Below are 24,034 nucleotides of genomic sequence, written 5' to 3' on the forward strand. Positions count from 1 at the left end.
TGAGAACAGATACGCCTTTGCGTGGTGGTGTCTGCTCATGCGAAGCCTAGGGACATGATTATTGGAATCCAATATCACAAGGTCTCTTTTCGCACCGCCTTCTTCCCTTCCAACTCAGTCAAAATGCTCGGGAAGCTTCAATTCCTTCACCAGAATTTCCTGCATTCCTCACCAATCGATAATCTCCACAACCCAAAACCGTTCGCCGTCCGTGTACTCGTCTCTGCACCCATTATCGTCGCCATACCCATCCGTAGAGGTCAGTATACTCGACGACGCAGGAGTTAGCATCCCCGAAAACGGCGGGGAACAACAAGGTAAAAAATGGTAAGAACGGGCCTAGGCCCTGTTGCTGGTGGTGGAAAGAGAGCCATTACCATTTCGAATTAGATGATTGGAAGGGCCAGCGCGTCAGGGCTTCTGTCTGGTGGTGGTGGTGGAAAGAGAGCCATTACCATTTTGAACCAGATGATTGGAAGGGCCAGCGCGTCAGGGCTTCTGTAACCCTCCTTGCCTTCTTGTATTCCGCCTATCATGCGCTCCCCCGAGCTGTAGCCCTTGCCTCAGCCACGGTGACATCTTTGAGCGGCACGGTCGTGTGGGAGGTGAGGGGCGGCAAGTGGACTGGGCTGTCACCCGATTTATCGTGTGATTCCTTTGTTGTCGAGTGCCGAGAGCAAGGCGGAAACGCCTTCTCTTCTAGTGTGCTAGGTCCACGATTCGTGGAGATCTTCTGGCAGCGATGCCAGGATTTTTTTTTCATGTTAATGCTGCCGGAGGGATACCCTGGCAGCGTGAGTGCCGACTATATTGAATATTCTCTCTGGCGAGCGGTCCAGGGAATTGCCAGTCAAATAAGTGGCGTTCTTTCAACTCAGGTTCTTCGCATCCTTAGTTGCTGGCCTAACCATTAACTTTTCTTTTTGCGAATCTCTGTCTGGTTATTTCTTATTAAAAATTATCAATTTGTAGTCCTCTATTGTTTTCCATAGATAGACAGATTTTTTTTTAAAAATATACATTTGTTGTGAAATATATCATGAACGAGCGAATATTAAAACATTTATATGTAATTAACAAAACAAATGCCCACTAGCACTTTTAATTTTATGAATAGCATAACATTTCTTTTTAATGTTAATGCATGCATGATAATACTCAGAGTTTCTGTCCCCATCAAATGCCATAGAATATTGACATGTGCATTTTTTATGAGCATGCTGATGCAAATTGGATCAAGTTCTTCAGGCAATTTTTTTTAACTTTTAAATCATGATGATTGTTTGCATAGGCTATTATTAAGTTTGTCTAAATCTTGCTGAACTATATGCTTTGTGGTTTCTGGATTTAAGAGCTGGAAGGATTTGGGTGACATTAAGCTAAATGATTCAACTGGTTTTTCATCCGATTGCATGCTTACAATCCCTCAATCTAAAACCGACATGATTATGGCACAGACAACTGAAAAAATATTTTATTCTAAAAAAATTATGAGCTCCTGGACTTTTTTGTGGGCATTAGAATTTGGTTGCCTTTCTTTTTTCTTTTTCCGTCCTTACTTATTGTGTGAGCCATGGAAGAAGAAATCGGAGAGTGATATGATTCTGCATGCTCGTGTTGCCATCATTAATGTGTTTTTGAGAACATCTCATCACCCTCCACCTTCTTCCAGAGCTACAACACCACCCCATGTTGGGGAATCCGCTATTGCTCACCTTATCAAGTAGGAATCCTTCAATGTTACTATTGTTGCATCTCCTCCCACAATTTATGATAGGAGGTGACATATAGATCAAGTTTGGAATAGCAAAATGGGGGGAATGCAATGAAATAATTATCTAAATTTCTCAAATAGCTCTAATATGATTTGGTAAATCCTACTTAAAAGTAAAAAAAAAAAGCTAACTTTGTAATCTAAGAGAACTAAAGGTTTTGGATGAAAAAAAAGATCATGTTTGGTATGATTTAAGATAAATACAACATAATTCCCGTTTTAATGCCAATACCAAACTATCACTCTGTTATGAAACTAATTTGTAGTTCAAAATGCACCAGGTTTTGAATTGAACAATTTATAACTACACATCTTATGTGGAATGCAACAATTTAAGTGCTCGACAGACTTTGATGGTTGAGAATTTTGCTTACATGGCATATCAAATGAGTGATGTTAACTATATGTTTAATAATTGTGGATGAAGAAGTGTTGATCTACTTAGAACAAGTGAATGGCCAAATTTATTGTTTGCTTTGGGTTTATGTAGGTAGTGAATGAATGAGTATACAAGAAGTAATCTCTTCTACATAATTAGAGATTTTTGTAGAAAGCAATTATGAAGGTGAATGTAAAGTGCGCCTTGATGATAAAAAGTGAGTGAGATAGAAGATAGTTGAGTAAGAGAGGGTAGTGGATGGTCATTCCCATTGGTGGATCCATCATGATGGTGCGTGTGAGATGATTAATTTTAGTATAATTAACTTCATTTGTTCCTTCATATGTAATTATCAATTTACCACAAATTTTGTTTGTGATATCTAAACTGGAGTATCCTTTCGATGCATAACAAGGGGAAACTCATGTGCCATGTGGATCTACTCTTTGTCGTTGTGACAAATATCTAGATCTTGCTTTGATACCATTTGATAAGTATGCTGCACCAAGACATGGTATTTTGCACTCAAGAATTAGTGTGACAAATAAAACTATTAAAAACAATGGAAGAGTGCCCGCAATATGTAAAATCACAATAAATTTTAACTACTCTCCCCAAGTGGTATACTTTTATATTTAATCTCCCCCATATTATGATTCTTTTGCCTCTAGTTGTTGCTTGGTACATTCTTTTGCTCCTTTAGCGGTCAAGAAATCATCACATTTTTATGGAGCAAAACCAAGAAAATGTATAAAACAAAATAAGAATAGCTTTTTTATGACACGTTGGTTGTGAAGAAAGATTCTACGCTTTGTAGAAGTCGCGCACATATGAATTAACAAAATGGCTCCTAGTTTTCTCTTGCTCTAGACTTTGGCTTTAAAAAGCTTGAGAAAATTAGAGTTTTTCAATGTGGATTTCTAACATTTTTGTAGTCCCAAATAGGTGTTTTTATAAATCTAAAGTTGCTTCAAAAACCTTCCAACAACTATACAGAAAGTTCTCATGTATATATTACCCCATGCAAATCATGGATTAACATCTATGTTGCATGGATTTAGATATGGGGTAATGGGACACCAATCAGACCTCTAGACTGTTTCATACACCTTTTGGTGGCTGCCGCCACCCCCCCTCACCTCTAGGTCGGTTGAAAGTTAATGTGCATGGGGCCCTTTTCCCATCCTACACAGATGGCATTGGCTTGGTTATTCGGGACGAGAAAGGTGATCTTCTTGTGGTTGGGAGAACTATTGAACATCGGGACTCTTCTCATGTTGACCTAAGTATGATATCCTCCATTCGTCACTATATTAACCTATGGATGCTTGAAGTGAAGGGAATCACTATTGAAAGTGACAACGTCAACATTGTTGACTTACTACGAAAAGCTAAAGACACCAATTATTGGATGAGGCCCTTCTCAAAGCCTGAAGGGCTTCTCGTTTTCGGTTTTTCTCATTCAGGTTCTATTTTTACACTTGAAGAAAAAATATAGTTGCCCATACTTGTGCACAAAATTCCATATATGAGAGTTTTGCTATTAGGAATGTGGATTGTTCACACTTCCTTTACTATTCTCTTTCTTTTGACCGGGCCCATGTTTTGCCTATGTAGGCCCTTTTTGTACATTTTGTAATCTTTTTGCTATTTTATCAATTGCAAAATGCACATTTTCAAGGATACGAATATGGGGACACGTACACGCGATCTATCCATTATTGAAAATATAGGATACAAACACGCTTCAAACACACTATTATAATAAAAATTATATATATATATATATATATAATATTAAGAATAATAGAAAAGAAAAAAAGAAATTTAATATCGCTAACTTTTAAAAATAAAGAGCTCGTTTGACATGACCTTTGTTTTATCTTTTAGTTGATATAATTAATTATTATTTAAAAAATGAATTAAATTTTATTTAAAAATAATCAAATTGTATAAAAATAAACATATATTATTATGTATGCATAAGGACTTAAATCCACTTGATCAATTATTCATTAAACTAAATAAAAGCATCAATGTTTTCCTTGGCACCAAATTCTTATGTATTTACATATCTATCACCTAAATTTAGATTTTTATATTTATACCACCCAAATCTGTTAAATCTCATCTAATGTACTACTACGTTCAATTTTAAAAAATGAAATATACATTTCATTTATATGTAAGATAACATATATATAAAATTTGAAATTTAGGTGTTAGATATGTAAATACATAAAAATTGTCTAATATGTATGTAAGTATTTCTTAAATTTTACATATATATATATATATATATAAATATATATATATATATTAATTTTAATCTTTAAAATATTTTTTAGAAAATTTTAATTCTTTAATTTATGACACACGTGTTCTGCTCATTGCATACACGTGTCATGTGTATGTATTTTTTTATTTAAATTGGAGACTTTTATGACGAGTCAGAGTCGTTTCCGTGTCCGATACATGTTCAACACTACACAACTTCTTAGTTAGAAGTGTTCATGCATCATAGTTTAACAATGACCTATTAAATAGTTTATGGAGACATGCTAACTTAATGAAATTTTTAAACATATAGCGGCAATCTGCAAGCTAGCTAAGAGTGGTTCATCCAAAAATTTAACGCCACTCTATTGACAAATTTGTGGCGATCTAGCTTGTTATACTATCTACAACAACTCGTTAACTAATTTAATGTTTTGAATTTTGATTTCGATAATATTTACCCTTGTAATTTATTTTATTGATTGCTTGGATATGGGTAGGATCATACTTGAGTGAAATTAATTTATAATATTATTTTATTAATTATAACAACATTTCTTAAATTTTAATTCAAGCAGGTGTTCTAAGTGTCATATGGCTAGATATTTTAACCATTATTTGATAAAAAAAAGAAAACAAGAAGCTATAACTTCTCATCAATTTTGATTAATTTTGACTCCTTTTTCGTTGTCTTTTTGTCTTTATATTCATTGAATGTTATTTCTTATTTTGCTTTCTTAAACTACCACAATTATTGCATCCTATCAATCTTATAATCACTTCTTTGAAACATTTGTTCCTCTAGTGGACTATTAAATGTAGGGCTTCTATTCTACACTTAGTGACCTCTTGATTACACCTTGTTGAATGCCTCGTCTCCCCTGTATTGATTGAGTATTCTTTGTATAATATGGAATATGATATTTGTCTTTCAATAGTGCTTTGTGAAATCTCTTTACAATGGGACCCAGCATTAACAAGATAGTATTTTTCTATTCAATTTATTGACATCTTATTAAATTTTAACCATAGTTGTGCCCAATAAATTAACTATAAGAAGTCTTACTAGGTGGTAGCATTGTAAATTGTAGCTATCTGGAATGGAATATTTGAAAATATGACTTTCATATGCGCTTGTTTCCTAGCCAGACATAGTTTTGGCAAAACAAATATTGAAGTTGCATGCTGCCCTGATATTTTGTTTAGGTGATCTAAGACTCGTGTATTTTAACAGCTCATCTTTAGCTCCAATGCAGTTTTATTATCATTTTATAGCTTTGATGTTAACTTGTGAACTTGTAGTATGTCCTTACGTTGTTCTATAGACTTTGAAATTAAAATAAAATATATTTTAGTATGGCATGTAACAGTTATTTTGCATATATCCACTAATGGGGTCTGGAACTTATTGTGAAGTTAATTTATTTCCTAGTGGATTGCCATGCAAGCCAATTTAAACCTTCTGAGAAATATCTACTAATCATTCTGTAGGGTTAGGCATGACTCACATGAAACTCTTTTATATTCATTATGTTATAAAATATGAAGTGTAACAATAAGCATTTTTCTTGTTGTGGTTCTTGTTTTGAACCATGCAAATTATGAGAACTTGGTTAGTCATTCGAGAGATCTAGGATGATTGTGACACATGAACCTATTTTGGATGGGGCATAAATAACTGACCAATTAATTTGGCGCCAATGTTAGTGGACATCATGCTTGGTGTCTAGCAGAAAGAGTCTCATAATATATATTTATAAACGCCAATAACCACCATGGCAGTTTGATAGTGTATTATATAATTGCATTAGTCCATTTCTTCGTTATCCATTAGTGCATTAGGGTTTACGGTTTAGGGTTTAAAAGATATGGTTCTATACTATGAATGATTAGCATGCGTAATTTATCATGTCACAGCAAAAGTCATCAGAACATAACATGATTCATTATAACTGAACCAGTTAATCATCATAAATGCTTAGAAAATGTGTAACATTAACAAAACCGTGACAAAATCCCCTTATATACACTGGTAAATGATTTGTTTTCCTTCCACACATGATGTGTTCGTTGAAAAAAATAACTGAAATAGTCTGGTTTTGCATGCTTTTATTCAACCAGGCTTTGCTCTATGCTGTTGGGTTGGGAAAAGGTGCAATTCCTACGGCTGCTGCCATCAACTGGGTGCTAAAGGATGGCATTGGGTACCTCAGCAAAATATTCTTATCAAAATATGGTCGTCATTTTGATGTAAACCCTAAGGGATGGAGGTTGTTTGCAGACCTACTAGAAAATGCTGCATATGGAATGGAGATCATGACTCCTGCTTTTCCTCAAACATTTGTTTTGATTGGATCGGCTGCAGGGGCTACTCGTTCTGCGGCTGCTTTGATACAGGTCACTTCTTATATTTCATGTACTATTTTTTAATTACTTGTCAACTTACATGTTCCAACCCTTTTACCATGGCTATGCTATTTTTATAGTTGATGCATGTCAACCCCCATTTTCCTATGCTTTACTAATACATGATAGTTCCATGTTTCCCTACCTATTCCTACTCATCTGCTTTGGAATATTCTTTGTAAAGTTGAAGATAATGGCAGGCTGGTGGAATGTGCATCATTAAATCATCAGTTTTTGAATTGCAATTTATTTATTATTATCAAGTAATCCATTTCCTATGACATATCATATTCACGCTAAAGTTTAATGAGTTTTCCATGCTATATTTAATGATAATCAGGCAGACATAGGTGTAATTGCATTACAGTTCTTTTATGCTGTAATTATTTGTCGGTGGTTTCATTTGCTGGGCAGGTTTTCTGATCTTCTTTTTGACTATCTACATATACTTCAATGCTTTGGGAAGAGTTCGGCTTGTTGGCCTTTATTAAGCCTTTCTGTATGTCTCTGTTGGCGTGTCTTATTTTATGACATGGTTTCTTTTTTTGACATGCTTTTTCTCGGTCAATGTTTCATTTGGGACAAATAAATTTTCTTGTGTGTTGGTACAATCTGGCTCTTTTCATTTTCTTAAGAGTTTCCATTCTCTTCTTATGCTGTTTCCTAGGTCGATATCCCTAACGTTGATGCCCATGTACCATAAGGGATCAGACTCCATGTTGTTCCTGCTGTGATATAATTTGCTATAATAAGATATCCCAAATTGATAAAATACATAATAAACGGACCAAAAGCTTGCAAAATACATTTGAATGACTGTACAGTACACATCGTTTTTAAAATACAGAATTCCTATTTGCAAGTTTTGTCACTAGGCTCACTGAATTATGATTATTATCTAATTCAGGAATTGATGACCCCAAAATAATTGGAATAAGAGTAATGATAATGATGATGCAATTCGGAAATTGCAATTTTTGTGTGTTTGCTATGAATTTAGTTATTTGAAACTGCTACTGGACTAAATTTTTGCTTGTTTCTTAGCAGGCTGCCACAAGAAGCTGTTTCTATGCAGGTTTTGCAGTGCATAGGAATTTTGCGGAGGTAAGTCTATACATGCGGATTTCTATCAGCATTTCAATGCCTAATTATTTTTTTTTTATAATGATGACTGTTTGCCAAAACCTGTAACTTTGTGATGTCAAATTTGTTCCCTCCTATTTTATGCCTGATCACTCCCGCCTGCTTGGGCTGTCTATGTGGATGCTAGAAAGGTAGTTTGAGATCTTTGTCTGTTTCTGCTTTCCATTGTGCTTCAAAAGTTGTAAAGTTTGGTTGTGATCTCTTGAACTTGACACGTTCTGTTGGCTTAGTTTTTATTTGTCCTCCAATGTAATAAACCCCAATGGCTGTAGGGGATCATTTGGGGTGGGGCTGTAGATGATTTAAACTGTGCATGTGGGCTGATGGTAAGGCCAAATAAAAGACTCCATTTTCTTCGCTTTGTTTTATAGTCCCTATAAAGGTGGCCTAGTTAATAGTCTATCATCAATCCTCATATATTCTTATGTTCTGTGTTTGCTTTGTAATCAAGCTCAATTTCATTGCTCGTGTATCCTTGCAGGTTATTGCAAAAGGTGAAGCCCAAGGAATGGTAAGCAAGTTTGTTGGCATCATGCTTGGGATAACGTTGGCTAACTGCATTGGTTCCTCCACTCCAATGGCTCTTGCTTCTTTTGGTGCAGTAACTGCAGTCCATATGTACTGCAATATTAAATCATATCAATCAATTCAACTGAGGACACTGAATACTTATCGTGCAAGTAACAGCTTTTTCATCCTTTTTTATTCTTTTTACTCATTTTTATGCAAAAAATTGATGCCAGACATCTTAGAATTTTGGGCTTTCTAGAGGAATTTAGAATGAGATACATAAAATCTTGCTAGTAAGGACAAATGGATGTAGTCCCTGATTATTTAATTCAGATAACAATTCTTCTCTTTTGATAAACTAAAAAAAAATGCATATAATTTACCCCAAAGAGTAAATTAAGGACTCCAAAACATAAAATTTACCAATGAGATTCAAGTTTGACAAAAATAAAAAGATGACAAAAACCACACTGCAAAGATTTGAACACATAAAACCATATGTTGATAAAAAGCTAAAATGGAAGAAATTCACCAAATTAGAGATTCGTGCCTCACGTCAATATAAGGTGATGGCTTATCTTGGAAGATGTCAATCAACGCTTGGATTACTTTCAAATAATTGACATTCAATAAGCAAGCATGCTTTAGAATAAAGCATGAATTTCATTAACCAATTTTTCTTTGTTCACGTGCATTAATATTCCCTTTTATAATCATAAAAAGTCTGTCTGTTGGCAGACGATTGAATCTAAAACCTGAATTCCTCATGTTTTCTATAGCACAAATCTCATGAATTACTGTAAATTAAGTTCATAATATCACTTAGATCACAAGGAACATCTGGAAATTGCTTATTCACGCTTCAAATAAAAATGGATTTTGTACGGGATCTAGTCATAGGCAACAATGAATAAATAACTTCAATATCCAAAATCAACACCTCAAGAAACAACAATTAGCCATATGAATACATTAATAGTGAAGATGCATCGACAGAAATAGCATCGAAACCAAAATTAACAGTAAAACAAACCTCTACTGAGAATCATAAAACTAGAAGTGAACTGAATTAAACCAGCCTGGACACTAGAGAACGCTTGTTCCTCCCAGGGGCCAGAATAATGCTTAAATCATCAAATTTCTTGTCTCATATTTTTTATTTTCATTAGTATAAACTTTCAAATTTTCATTAAATTATCATGTCTTAAACAACTAATTTTTAAGAATTGAGTAATTGATATTCGTCAAGCAAATTTGGGCATACCTATTGTTCTTGCGTGGTAAGCTAAAATCAACACTAGCAGACCTCTCATACTACAAATACATGTGATATCAACTATTTGTAGTGGACATAATCAATTTTGCTTCTATAACAACATGTAATATGATGCGGGAGTGTCATGCAAATTCGTGGACCAGAGATCCCGCAATTCCGATCGTGGGAATTCTGCTATTCAGCGATGTGGTGCAGGAACTTTTGCAATACCACGATTCCGTGGAATCATTATGAAGCCCTATGATTGCAGGTTTAAAGCAGAAGACCGACTCTCAATTTTTAGCATGGTTTTTTTCCCTTTTTTGATTTCTTTCCTATATTTCTATTTTTTATTGGATTACTTTTTGTTAATGAACTTTTTTATATGTCGTAGGATTTTGTTTTAAGTATTTTGGAGTTTATTCTCTACTTTCTGTCTTAAAAAGTGTTGTATCATCTTCTTTTTATAAATGTTGTGCCTGTAGCTTGTGTAGGAATAGGCGGCGCATCCTCCTCGCCGCCCATATCTCGTTGTTTCTCCGTTCGACCACAGTTTTCAGCCCAGACAACAACTGAATCATTCAAATCTGCAGTCCAACAGCAGATTTCGTTTCTTATACCCTTAAATTGCTATCCCACGGTCACCTCCCCACTCAGTCCACTTCTTAAACTCTTTCTAAGAGCTCTAGAACAGTGTCATTTCATATTAGAGCCCGAAAAATCCTAAATTTTTTCTTAAAGACTTCTCTTCGTTGCTTCTAAGCCAAAAATGCACCTAACCAAACTTAGTACCTCTATAAAAAAAATATTTGAGGACAAGTCAGGATTTTGGAGTGAAAATTAACTTTGTAGATTTTGACTGTTGTATGAATCTGAACGAGTTCATTGAATTTCTCTAAGTAGTAGAAGGAATCTTTGAGTGCGAGGAAATTCCACTGGATAGAAATGTAAAGCTAGCCATCATTAAGTTGAAAAAGAGTGCATCGTTGTGGTGGGAGAATCTAAAGTGTCTTTGATAGCGAGAAGGGAAAAGTTAAATCACTACTTGGTCCAATATTAAAAGAGTGATGTCGTGCAAGTACCTACCAATTCATTACATATAATACATGTTCTTGATACTTCTTCACTAACAACAACAAGATCTCTCAATCGAGGAGTACACAATTGAGTTCTAGCAACTTATACTGAAGGGTGAGCTAGTGGAGCCCGAGAAGAACACCATAACTCGATATCTTAGGGGATTGAGACTGTTCATCGACAACATGATACAATTACTACCTTAATGGATATTACAGGATGCCTAGATCCTAGCCCTGAAGGTGGAGAGACAACACAATAGTATCAGGTTCACACCACCCTTCAGGCAAGGTTCAACTATCAGATCAAGCAATAAGAGTAGACATAATCGAGCACCCTAGATAATCCCACCAAAGGAGAAATCAATCTAGAGTAGAGAAAAAGTGAAGCCCACAAGCACTCCCAAATCCGTCCCAACCAAGAAATGCTAAGTGTCGTGGTTTTGGGGCACATTGCATCATATTGCCCAAACAAGAAGACAATTTCATTCACATAATAGAGAGCAGTGAAAATATAGGCAATGACACTGGAGACACTGAAAAAATTGATGACTTAAAGGATGACTACCGGTTCTTAGCAAATGAGGGAGAGTTAGTAATTCAACAAATCCTTTAGATTGAGCCGGTGATAGAAGCATTACGTGATTAACATATTATAAACGTGATTAACATATTATAAATATGACTGAATCAGGTAACAATGGATTTTCAGGATTGTCGAGTAACAACTTATCTCTCAGGTTGCCACTACTAAAGGAGGTCCATCATGTTATCACTTCAGATAGGAGCGGGAATTTTTTCAGCAATTTTTAAAAGTGCCTTTGTAGTAAGCAGGGTGTTAAGTCCCAATTCATTTCATTCGCGCACTCATAAATAGATGACCTGAAAGGAGTAGTGAACCGTAACTTTGGAGACTGATGCGAGGACTTACGGGGAGGCCTTGCCTGACTGAACCAGCCAGTGGGTACCCTTGGTCCAGCAAGAGGCTGAACTGCCCCCCTTCTCTCCTCTTTCATTGGACAGGAATTATTCCCTCATTCCTTTTCTTTTTTCTCCCCTCTATATCTATTATAAATATGCGTGTTTGTTGTCATAGGGTTTAGTTTTTTCTTCCCGATTTCAGAATTTTGTCCAACTTGTCGTCAGTGGTTGTTTTCTCTTCTAGGGCTGAATCCAAAGTCGAGAAGGTGCTCCGGTTGTAACTCGTCTGGGGTGATGATCTTCTCCAAAGATTTGAGGGATGCCTCAACTGTAACTCGATCCTGCGGGGATACCCATCTTTCCCAACTCCCCTCCTCAGTCCCCCTCTCTTGTTTCCAATCGCTCCTCTTTGCCGCCGCTACCTTATCCACACTTCCTTTGCTCCCAATCTCCACCGCAACTACCTTACCCACACTTCCTCTGCGTCCAATCTCCACGGCCAGGTCCACTCCCTGATGCTGTGCCATACCTACACCAAACTCCTCGTGTTCCAGCCCACTCCCTTATGCCTGCTGCAACCATCCGGCCACAGGTTGATGTCCAAACATCCCTCATTGCACCGTAATTCCATCCAGTTCATTCCACAACTGCTGTAACTCCCTCTAACACAGCTCGTTACTACCGCAAGCCCCAACCAACCCTCCCCCCCTGTCGTCCAACCGCTAGCCGCTAACCACCACCCCCCACCCTCGTCCTTGCCCTAGGGTGTTGTTTGTGTTTGTTTGTTGCTTATTTCTTATTTTGTTTTCGTTGTAATATTTTAATTTGCAATAATAATTTCATTTCTATCGTAGTTTATGTTAACTCCGGTATCATAAATCTTCTTAGATGTTTCGTGGGAATTAAAATTCAAAAGTGGGATACAGCTTCTTTCTAGAGATGAATAAGAAGTTTCTTCTAGCTGGGGAGAATCACACAAAAATTGTCTTGCCAAATTCACTGGATTGCAAATCCCGCAATCTCGATCGTAATAGTTCCATGATACTTGAAGAGGATGCCAGATTTTGCACTGTTTGAAAATTTTCTGCAATTTAGCACCCTATAACACTCACGATTGCGGGAATAACAAGACCCAAGAACCTTTTTATTTGCATCAAATTTTCTTCTAAGTTTCTTCCTTTTCTGGTTCTTTCCTATTTCTTTACTTTCTAAATAGGTTATTTGCTATTAGAGAACTATTTATATGTTATTATTTTTTGATTTTGGAGACTTTTGGTTATTGTCGTTGTTTTGGAGGACGTTCTCTGTTTTATGGCGTTATCTTTTTCTTTTGTAATTGACTTGTCTGTATCTTGCTCAGGAATAGGTGGTGGAACCTCCTCGACCTCCGTACCACACCATTTTGTTGTCATCCTCGCTGTTTTCAGCTGGGATAGCCGTTGATTGACACCGAATCTGCTGTCGAACAGCAGATTTCGCATCCCACCCCTTCCAAGCGCTGCCAAACTCACATATTATCTCCCCACCCCTCCCTCTTTCATCCCACCGGGTAAACACCTTCTGGGAGCCCTAGAATGATATCATGGAGACAAAAGACTTCTTTTTGTCACTGACTTCATGACATTGTCTTGTAATGTCTGACTTTGAGTTTCTTAACTCGTTTAGATTTATGTGGAGTTGGACTTCGACAACCTCACAGATTTTCATTTTATATTTAAAGCTTTCATTATGGCTAATCTTCTCCATTGCAAAATGCTATGCGCGTGTATTAACTTTTCCTGCAGTTATGTGAAACTCCTTTTCTGATACCTGTTAACAGCATGCCTGTGTCAGTGAAAATTATCATATTGTCATGTAATTTGTATGGTTATAATTTCTTTTGTGATGCATGTGTTGAGTGTTCAATATTTTTATTTTTGCAGTTTGTCTTATGGTATTTTTTTTTTTATCCTGAATAGGGCTAGTTTTTAGTGAATATCTATGGGGCGGGGTCCCTTCTATAAAAGAGGTCAATGATGAAGAACCATTCTTTATCAATCTGCCATATGCCAAAAAAAATATGCATAGAGTAAGGAGGCCGATACCTTTTTTTATATTATCTTGATCTCTGATATGCTTTCAATATGTGCTAACAAAGTTTTTGTAGGCAAGCTGTCATCTGATGCTTATAGAGTCTTAACTTGTTTAACTTTGTTGGCTTTCTGTGATATATTGAGTCATAATTTAACATCTTTTATGACTTTTGATAATTGAAGTCTGCATCCTATTGCTTGTCACGAAGTGATGATAAGTTAATGGCGATCTAACTTGTGATTTATTTAAAACAATCACTGGTGGAGTGTCCCCTTCAAATTGTTCTTGTGTTAGTTTACGTCTTTTTTTTGGGAAGCCTTTCTGTAAGAGGCATGGGCTCATTCATATTCTCAAGTTGTCTATTACTTTGTGGTGGAAAGCATACATTAAAGAGTAGTAAATTCAATTGAAACAAGCCTTCATTTAAACATCATCATAACATAATAATATATGAATATATTGACCACTATTTATAGAGTATTCCATGGTAACTCAAATGCTAATGGGAAAGAAGTGAAGGAGATGGGGTAGACGTTCATGACATGGGGGTAGAAGAGTGAATGAATTTCCACAACTTTTTAAAGCTTACAATGTTTTCCAAGGGAGAGAAATGCCATAATTTTCTTCTTTGATATCTTTTACTTTTATCATTTTTCTACTTTGAGTAGCTTCTACTTTTAGAATTAGCTATTGTTATTAATTTCTATTTCCTTTTTTTAGCATGAGAATTTTGGCCTTCCCCTGCTATTTATCTTATAAACATGTCTTAGGAAAATGAAGAGGAATAATTATTTTTCTCCTCCAAAAAAACTAGTAGGTATCAGAGCCTAGCTTAGCTTTTGAAACAACGACCTAATCCCGTTGAGATGTTCGTGGGTTTTGTTCTCCACAACCGGCCCCTATTTATATAGTCTCGATTATAGCTAGCTAGGAAGGCAACAACTAGGATTGTGGTTGGGAAGGCAACAACTCGATCACGGCGTTCGAAGACCCCTCGTAAGACAGTCGCAATTAGAGCTTGTTGGGAAGGAAATGGCTGGATTGCGAAATTCGGAGACCCTCAAAAGGCAATGATTGGATTGCAACAATGACTGAATAACAACTTCCTCACAATTCCATCGTTGAGGGCTTTAGACCTACCACGACACAGAGCATTTCAATTCCTTGTCACATTTCTTTGACGCTCGAAGTTGTGTCTCAGTGTGAGGTTTCTTTTCGATTGGTATTTTCTCCGCCACCTTTTCTTTCTTCTCTTTCTCTTTGCCTTTTTTATTTTTTTGGTGGTGGCCTTCTCGACGGCGGGCTTCTTCTTTGCTGATTTCTTCTCAATCTTCGGTGCCATTAGAATTTGTGATTTAAGGAATATACTACTTCTTATTCCTCTAGTTTTCACAGAGAAGGCTTCTATTCTCTAGTGTCGTGAACCGGAGAATCGAACCGATCAGTAGTAAGCCCATCAATTACTTAGTCTATTTCAACCCCTTGGGCTTCTTCGTTAGAGCTACCAACTCCTCTACTCAGCTATAAGCACCTATATAACTCGTGATCGAAATCTACTCAACTTTTCACTCATCATCTTCTCTCCTCTGATAATATCATACAAGTTGCAAGCTTCATGATCAACCCGCAAATTGGAGGCCAAAATTTAAACGTGAAAGTCAGACCTATTAACCTATTGTTAATGAAATTCAAGAGTCTTTTACCAACCAGATGAAATACCTTTCACCAAGTAACAATTAGAGCATCTGCACAAGTTGTTTCAATCTCCGTATTTATCACCAATTCTATCTTACTATTCAGTTCAAAAGGGTAAGTCTCTAGCTATTTCATTATTAGGTGTTAATCATAATTTTATTTATTCTTGGATAATTGATTTTGGTGCAACCGATCTGGCTGGTTGTTTGAAATTATTCTCATCTTATAGGTCTTGTGAAAATGATAAGATTGTCAAAGTTATTGATGATTTTCTCTTGGTAAATGTTGGGATAGGAACTATCAAACTTATCTCATTGTTAATCCTTTGTGATGTGTTCAATGTTCTCAATTTGTCCTGTAATATATTGTCCATTAACAAAATTACTTTTGATTTTCAGTGTCAAGTTAATTTTTACTCTTTTTATTGTGAGTTTCAAGAATTTTTCATTGGGAGGATGATTGACGATACTAAGGAATACGATAGCCTCTATTACTTTGACGATGACCTTAATGCGGATAGAAAAATTACTTGTTTAAATTCTTGTTTTGTTTCTAAACACAATGATATTATGCTATGTCATTATAGTTTAGGTTATCCTAGATTCCAATTTTTAAAATTCTTGTTTCCTAGTTTATTTTAAAATAAAAAATTATCATCTTTTCAATGTGAAGTCTGTCAGTTTGTCAAACATCATGTTTTTGACTTTCCAAATTAGAAACCAGCTATATCTTTTACTCTGATTCATAGTGATATTTGGGGTCCTTATAAACATCTTACACTTAGGAAAAAAATAGTTTGTTATCTTTATTGATGATCAAACATGATTAAGTTGGGTGTATTTAATGAAAATAATTTTAAAAAACTTTTACACAATGGTACAGACACAATTTCAAAAAATTATTTAAATATTTCAAAGTGATAATAACCAATAATATTTCAAAAATATTTTGGGTCAATTTTTTCCGAAAAAGAAATAGTTCATCAAAGTTCTTGTGTCGACACACCACAACAAAATGGTCTGACTGAAAAAAAAAAACACTTATTGGAAGTAATCCAGACTTTGCTATTTACAAATCAGGTGCCAAAATATTTTTGGGGTGAAGTCGTTCTTATTGATACATTTCTTATTAAATAGACAACCCAATAAAGTTTTGAATTATGAAAAACCTTTTGATATTTTTCATAAAATTTATCTAACAATTATGCTTTTATCTTCTTTTTCTTTAAAAATATTTGAGTGTACTGCATTTGTTCATATTCAGTCATAATCAAGGAAAACTTGAATCCCGAGCCATTAAATGTATGTTCGTTGGTTATGCTCCTATTGGAGATAAATATTTTAATCATATTTTTAAAAAATGCTAGTTTCCATGTCACTATTTCTGAATCACAACCCTTTTTCACCTCATCTTCTTGGGGAGAGAGATAAAACATAGATTCTACTATTGATTTTCATAACTTTATTCAAATCGGAGATGCAAAATAATATCTCCCTAACATGAACATCATTCAACATGAAAATTCAAGTTATATTATATTAGGAGAAAATGAGTCGAGTTTTTTAGATATTGACAATGACATCTAATGATGTTCATAATCCTATAACAACTAACAAAGAAGAAACATAAAAAATAACGACATTGACACCATTTGATATTGTCTACTTGCGACAAAGGACAACTCAAAAAAGTCTTTGAATCGTTTGCATTGTCCAATATTCATGAATTCTTTAGGTAATGTCCTCACTGAGCTTTTAACCAATGATCAAGTCCACTTTCGGGGTCTGAGCTTCTAGTCCTAAACCTGAGTCTAGTCGTTATCTTAAATCAAATGATTCCAGTCATCTTATTATTGCTTGTAAGGCGGATGAGATTTGGCTCCAAACATCCATTATCTCATTGTGTCATATAAAAATCTTTCTCCCATATTTTTGAGCTTTTACTACATTTTTGTTGTGTATGGAGATTCCTAATACCATGCAGGATGCTCTGAAGTTTTCAAGTGGAGTGAGACTGTCTTCGATGACATAAAAGCTCTGAAAAAAATTGCACATGGAAATTCATTGATCTACCTACAGGAAAGAAAACTGTCGGATGCAAATGAGTGTTTACAATCAAGTATAATTCTGACGACTTTTTAGAACAGGACAAGACTCGACTGGTTATCAAGAGATTCACTCAGACCTATGACATTGATTACTTAGATACATCTGTCCAGTCGCAAAATTAAATTTTATAAGAGTTTTTTGTTACTTGCAGCTAATCTTGATTAGCCCCTACAACAGTTGGATAATAAAATGAATTTCTCAATCGAATTTTTTGTTATTATCAGCCCAATGAAATCTGTTAAAAAACCTCTTAAGTTTGTTCTGCACCCCTTTCTGTATTTTCCTCACTTGCATAGAGTGACGGGGAATGGAATTAAGTACACTTTCAAGAAGTGTAACATTTCCACTAAATGAAAGGAAAGAATTTTCCCATGAATGAATCCTTTGGCTGATTTTCTGAATAACCTCATCAAAGAATCTTGCTCTTCTTCTCCCTTTGTCCAAGCGAATTTAATAGGCAGTTTGGCTTTGGAAAAACCAATAAGACCCTTTAGCCAAACCTTTTTTTTTCCTTCATAACACCATTACCAGTGATAAATTGACATTTGGATTTATTCCTCAAAGTGCTGAAGCAGATTTCAAGTCCTAGAAGTAACTTTGCTAGTGTTTGACAAGATTATGATGTCTGCAAAAACCAAGTGAGAGTACGACATCTACTTTTAGAGGCATATTGCATACCTCTATTTCTGCTTTGTAATTTTTTCAAAGCATTTGAGAAGTAGTCCATGGCCAGGACAAAAAGAATGGAAAATAGAGGATCTCCCTGCTTTATTCCTCTCACAGCTTTGAAATAACCTTGAGCTTGAGGGTGAGAGGGCAGAAAACAGAAGAACCTCAAAACATTAATATGAATTCCCATTTGATACTATCATAAATTTTGTGTATATCATGTTTGAGAACCAGATTTCCACCCTTGCACTTCTTGTAAATGTCCACTATGAGTTCTTGAGCAGTTAAAATGTTATCTATTATATTCCTGCCTTTGATGAAAGCTAATTGATGGGGGCTGACTAAACCATTCATAAATGGCTGTAGTCTGTTAACCAGAATTTTGCTGATTACTGAACTTAAACTAATAGGTCTGAAGTTCTTCCATCTGGTTTTATCATTGCCTTTGTGGATTAATGTGATTGTGGAGGACTTGAAAAATCTGTTCATTTCAGCACCCCAGAAACTACTTTGTATAGCTTTTACAAAATCATCCTTGATGATATCCCAGGAAATGGTATAGAAGTCAGCTGTGAATCCATCTGTCCCTGCAGTTTTATTCTCTTCTATGGCTTTCAGACCTTCCAGGATCTCCTCAGGTGTAGGTAATCTAACCAGATCAGCATTATCAATTTGCATTGTAACATTCCCCAGATATTTTTTGTTCAACTCAGCACAATGATTAACGTTGGCAGAGAATAAGTCTTGGAAGAAATTTACATCACTTGCCACAATACCATCTTGATGATGATGCCATCCCTGCACCCTATCATTAATCTTAGCAATTGTGTTTTGTTGCCTCCTGGATTTGATACATGCATGATAGAATTTTGTATTCCGATCCCCATCATTAAAGCTTTTGACAATTGCTTTCTATTCTTTGTAGCTCTCCTCCATGTTCATGGCTTCTAAGAGATCCGGATGGGCCTGCACATGATCCCCCTTAACACAAGGATTCCCACACACCTCCTTTTCCAATTTACAAACTTTATCTTCAACATATTTCACCTTGGTTGTAATATCACCAAAGACATTCCAATTCCAGCTTTTAAGCTTACTCATCACATTCATGGGTTACCATTAAAAGTAGTATATCAAGCATCTTTAATGACTTCTGGAAATCCTTGTGTTGTATCCACATATTAAGGAATCTGAATGGAGCTTTGCCCGTTTTTTGAATATTCCGAAGGTTAATAAAAAAGGGACATGGTATGACACAGTTCTGCTTAGATGGGTCAACTGAGAATAATGAAAAACTTCCTTCCAATCAACATCAACTAAAATTCTATCTAGCCTTTCAGAGAGCCTACCTCTATACCAGGTCAAAGGGCAACCTGAAAGAGCAACTTCAAACAGGTTTGCATCACAGATAGCATCATTAAACTCAGTCATAATCCCTGGATTTGGTGCACTCCCACCCAATTTTCAGCTGCAGATGTAATCATATTAAAATACACACCAAGTATCCAAGCACCACTAAGATTGGAGCTCAACCTCCTCACATTTACCCAGAGCAGGTTTCTGGACTCCATAGAACATCCAGCAGAGACCACAGTACAGTGAATCAGCACCTCATCAACTGCAATTTGCAGATGCAGAATTGATAGTCATTCAGAAGCACTTGAATCTCTACTTCATTCTTCTGAAGTACCTGAATCTTATTACCGCAATTGGCCACTGAATTGAGTCTCCCCAACTTTTTTATGTATTAGCAGCTGCAACAAATGGTTCTAAAAGAGCAAAAAATTTAAGCTTATGAATCTTTACCAGATTTCGGACCCTGTTAGATGCATTGGCCTTAGCAATGCCCCTAACATTCTAAATCATCATTAGATGCATTAGATAAAGATTTCCCTCTTCCAGATGGCCTAGATGAAGTTTCTTCATCCATAAGTAGAACATGGCTCAATTTCTGTGATCCTAGTTGGGTAGAAAGTTGTTGTAAATTTTTAAGCTCCCTCATACCCTTATTCTCCCATTTTTTAGTTTTTTGGATGAGCCAGTCATCTTCCACCTGTTGCCTTGCTGATTCTACATCCTCAGCTTGCACAGTATCATCCTCCTCATTCCAATCCTCCAGTGATGTAGCCTGCATAACGACCAATTTATTTCCATGTCAATTTTCACCTGAAATATATGCTCTGATACTGTTAGATCAGTGTTTAAATTAGCATGTTCCTCATCAGAATCTGTTGAATGAAAAGTTGTTTCCTGGTATTCGATAAAGGCCTGCCGTGTTTTGCATTCATTGTTCACCTTGGAAATGTTTCTGTCAAAATCTTGTTGATTCATCAAACCAATAATCTATATGACAGCTTCGCTCCTCGTCTCAATCTGGTTATCAGTTTAGCTTTCAATTTGAGTCTGCTGTTCTAAATGCTCCTCCTTAAACAAATGCTCATTTCCTTGTGTAATTTCTGCCTCAACATTATCTTCATTGCCTGCCATCGTATCCTGACCAACCAAACCATCACTGGAAATGTTTTAGCAGCTCTTCTGCTGCATAGGCTCTCCTGAACTATGGATGAGCAACATAACATTGCTCCAGGGTGTGCCCAAACATCCTAATGTAGGCTTTTGTTCCACTTCAACCTTTTGACAATAGCCAATCTTGGGGGATCCAATCCATATATCATCCGCCACAGACATAGTTATATCCCTTTTCTACTAATACTCTAACAGAAGAACGCCTAATAAAGTTGAAAGTAGACATGTAAAATTTCATATGTAGTGGTCAATGGGTGGTAAAAAGAAGAGTCAAATTGGATCACTGTTTGGGGCTAGCTCAATGCTCATATTTATATATAATCAACATACACATGACATAGTATATCACATGGCTCACAACACAAGGTCCATGTCAAATGATTTAACAGCATCTACGTTAAAAAAGATAACATCTCAAGAAGCCCCGCTAACCTATGGTTCATTGAAATGAAAGAATATAAGAAATTACTTGCGACAAAGTAGTCCTAGTTACAAAAGATCTAAACTCTGAAATACTAAACTAAATGTGTGACTTGCATTTTGTTGTTCATATTCATTTAACATGATGAATGAAAAAAAAATGCTTCACCTTTGAGATTTTAGCCAACACTTATGAAGGGAAGCTGTTTTAAAATTTGTTGTGCGCTCCACTCCACCCAAGTTAAATACTAAGATTGGCTTCAAATTATGTAGGGAGTTTATTGTTCACTATTTTGTTAAGTTTTAACTTTCTTTTTTCTTTCTCAATACTTCTCCTCCCCGTCTTTTAAAATTCTTTTTTCTTTCTCAATACTTCTCCTCCCCGTCTTGATTTTTTCTTTGATTTCCAACTTCCAACAGTAACTTTACCCTGGTTTGTGTTTTTTAATGTTTTTCTCAGCGTAACTTTTCTTTTCACTTCTGCAAGTCCATCATGCTATACATGAATCCTCCATTTAAAAAAGTGTTTCAAAGTACAAAAACAAACTAGTAACAATACTTGAGGCAAAATGATACAAGTTCATAAGGCTAAGACTTGATATATAAAATCAAAGAAGCAAAAAAATTGAGGTAGTTACTTGAAAAGAAGATAAGATGAGAAGTTGGAGTGATTACGAAGCTTAGTGAGAAGCTCGAGAAGATCACAAGGTGAAGATTTAAGAGAAGTTTCTAAGAATGGGATTAGTGAAGCATGGAGTTGGATGTGGGGGAGAGAATGGTGGATCTAATTTCATCTCTTGGTTGTAAATATGACTTACCAAATTTAATACTATTCAGCAAAGCATATCTAGGTCTCAACAAAGAATTCATTGATGATCAAATTGATTAGAAGGGAAATGAGAAAATTAAGATGGATGTATGGTGAATGATGAGAGATATAGCTGAGCTGGGAAGGAAAGCAAAAATGAGAGTGCAAAGTTGAGGGGTCGAGGGGGCAAACGTTGAAAAGGACAACTGCATGAGTGTGATTGGCTGGCCTTCATCTACTCATCACAGGCTGATTAGATCATAGTGTGGTGTGTTTTTTAAATCTGGTTTATGTTAATAAAACATGTTTATTATAATGAGCGGATAAAAAAAAAATGTATTGAAAAAAATAATTATTTACCCTAACTATTTCAGCAGTGTTTTCTTCTTCTATTACTTTTTTATTGATAATCAAATATGCATTAAACATATGCTCTCTGGTTTCTAAAGTCAAGAAAAAAAAAAGAGTTATAATGCGTGCTGCAAATTTTAATCAACTTTAATTTGACATTAGAATCTCATTATGGATTGTTGGGTGCTTCACCTTTTTACTTGCACGTTTCCTTTCCCGTGCAGACCTCATCCCAAATTTTGTCTGCTGAAGCCATGGATGCTGCTGGTGATATATGCCGCCGACTTGAGCTGGGATCTAAGCTTAGTGATGCTATCAGCAGCAAAGAAGATGCATTTGCTCTTTTTGATCTGTTCAGAGATGAGCGCTATTTACTTTTGGAAGGGAAACAGAAGTTCCGTGTGAGTACAAAATAAGATGGGGATTTGGACAACCATGCTTGTTTGCCACGGATCATCCACTGTTAGTTTTAAACCTGGTGAATTCTTTATGTAGGTAATACTTAAAGATGACTCTTCGCCTGAAGACATGCTCAAAGCTCTCTTCCACGTCAACTATCTTTACTGGCTAGAGCAAAATGTCGGAATAGCACCAAAAAGCATCCCTGATGACTGCAGATCGGGTGGTAGGCTGCAGATTTCTTTGGAGTATACACAGAGGGAATTCATTCACATCAAGCAAGATGGTTTGCAATGTGGCTGGCTTATAGATGGGCTGATTGCAAGGCCATTGCCAAACAGAGTTCTGCCAGGCTATGATTCCAACTCTGTTGTGCATTTAAGTTGATGTTTCATAAAGTATTTGGTGCAGCAAGTGGTTTTGAAGTTATTGGAAGAAACACGGCTTTCACACGTGCATGAGATTGTAATCAACTTTCGTACTTGTTATCTGATATCTTTTGGTTAGATTAAGGTTTAGCACGCATCCATTGTACTGGTCTAGTATGGGCGTAGCATTTGATATTGCTGTTTTCTTCTCAATGCAGTACATATGATAATTGAATCACCCAGGAGATAGAACCATAGAAGTGCTAATGCATTTCAAAATGTTTGTAAACGAAGCTTACCAGGTCTACCAAAAATCACTTGGCAAGTAGAGTCATTTGCACATATGTTCTTCTGATGGAAAGTTAGCATAAATAGCTCAAATCGATCCTTTTATAGGCATTTATGGAAGCATAAATGTGTACAAGGCGAGCTAGAAGGGCCGCATGCACGTGCGTGCATGCAAAGACAGTACCCAAACATAATGCGTCGGGATAGGGTATGTTTGACCGTATCAAGAACATATCTTACTGCAGGTATTCGACACCTATAATTGAACATAATTGGGTTCAAATACCGAAGATAATTCAAAAAATACATTTTATTAACGACAAATCTGTCCATAATTATACCAAAATATATTCATAATAATATCAAAATATGTCCACAATAACACCCTAAACAAAGAATAACAACAAAATATGTTCAAATTAACACTAAGATATATCCATAATAACACCAAGATATGTTCACAATAACACCAAGATATGTCGACAATAACATCAAAATATGTCCAAAATAACGTCAAAATATGTGTAGACAAATTAGAAAATAACACCACAGATATGTCCATCAAAATATATGCCCAGGATGCAACAT

General features: G+C 35.8%; 1 protein-coding gene across 1 annotated transcript; it reads left to right on the top strand.

Annotated features, from left to right (window-relative positions):
- The first annotated feature begins 54 nt into the window (after nucleotides 1–54).
- On the top strand, nucleotides 55–23,498 carry LOC110033945 (protein root UVB sensitive 1, chloroplastic-like). The gene is made up of 8 exons (XM_020738124.1): nucleotides 55–259; nucleotides 391–878; nucleotides 6,552–6,827; nucleotides 7,884–7,940; nucleotides 8,461–8,659; nucleotides 13,700–13,809; nucleotides 22,616–22,792; nucleotides 22,887–23,498. Exons 1-8 carry the CDS (start codon nucleotides 55–57, stop codon nucleotides 23,175–23,177), a joined length of 1,803 nt encoding a protein of 600 aa, XP_020593783.1. The 3' UTR covers nucleotides 23,178–23,498.
- Nucleotides 23,499–24,034: the final 536 nt, after the last annotated feature.

The sequence above is a fragment of the Phalaenopsis equestris genome, unplaced genomic scaffold (assembly GCF_001263595.1).
Source record: "Phalaenopsis equestris unplaced genomic scaffold, ASM126359v1 Scaffold001312, whole genome shotgun sequence".
Classification (NCBI taxonomy): Eukaryota; Viridiplantae; Streptophyta; class Magnoliopsida; order Asparagales; family Orchidaceae; genus Phalaenopsis; species Phalaenopsis equestris.

Bases quoted from the DNA above. Each gene is read 5' to 3' on its own strand.
- LOC110033945 (XM_020738124.1), top strand. From the start codon at position 55: ATGATTATTGGAATCCAATATCACAAGGTCTCTTTTCGCACCGCCTTC. The intron at 7,941-8,460 runs GTAAGTCTATAC...GTATCCTTGCAG, and splicing joins TGCATAGGAATTTTGCGGAG to GTTATTGCAAAAGGTGAAGC. The intron at 22,793-22,886 runs GTGAGTACAAAA...TTCTTTATGTAG, and splicing joins AAGGGAAACAGAAGTTCCGT to GTAATACTTAAAGATGACTC.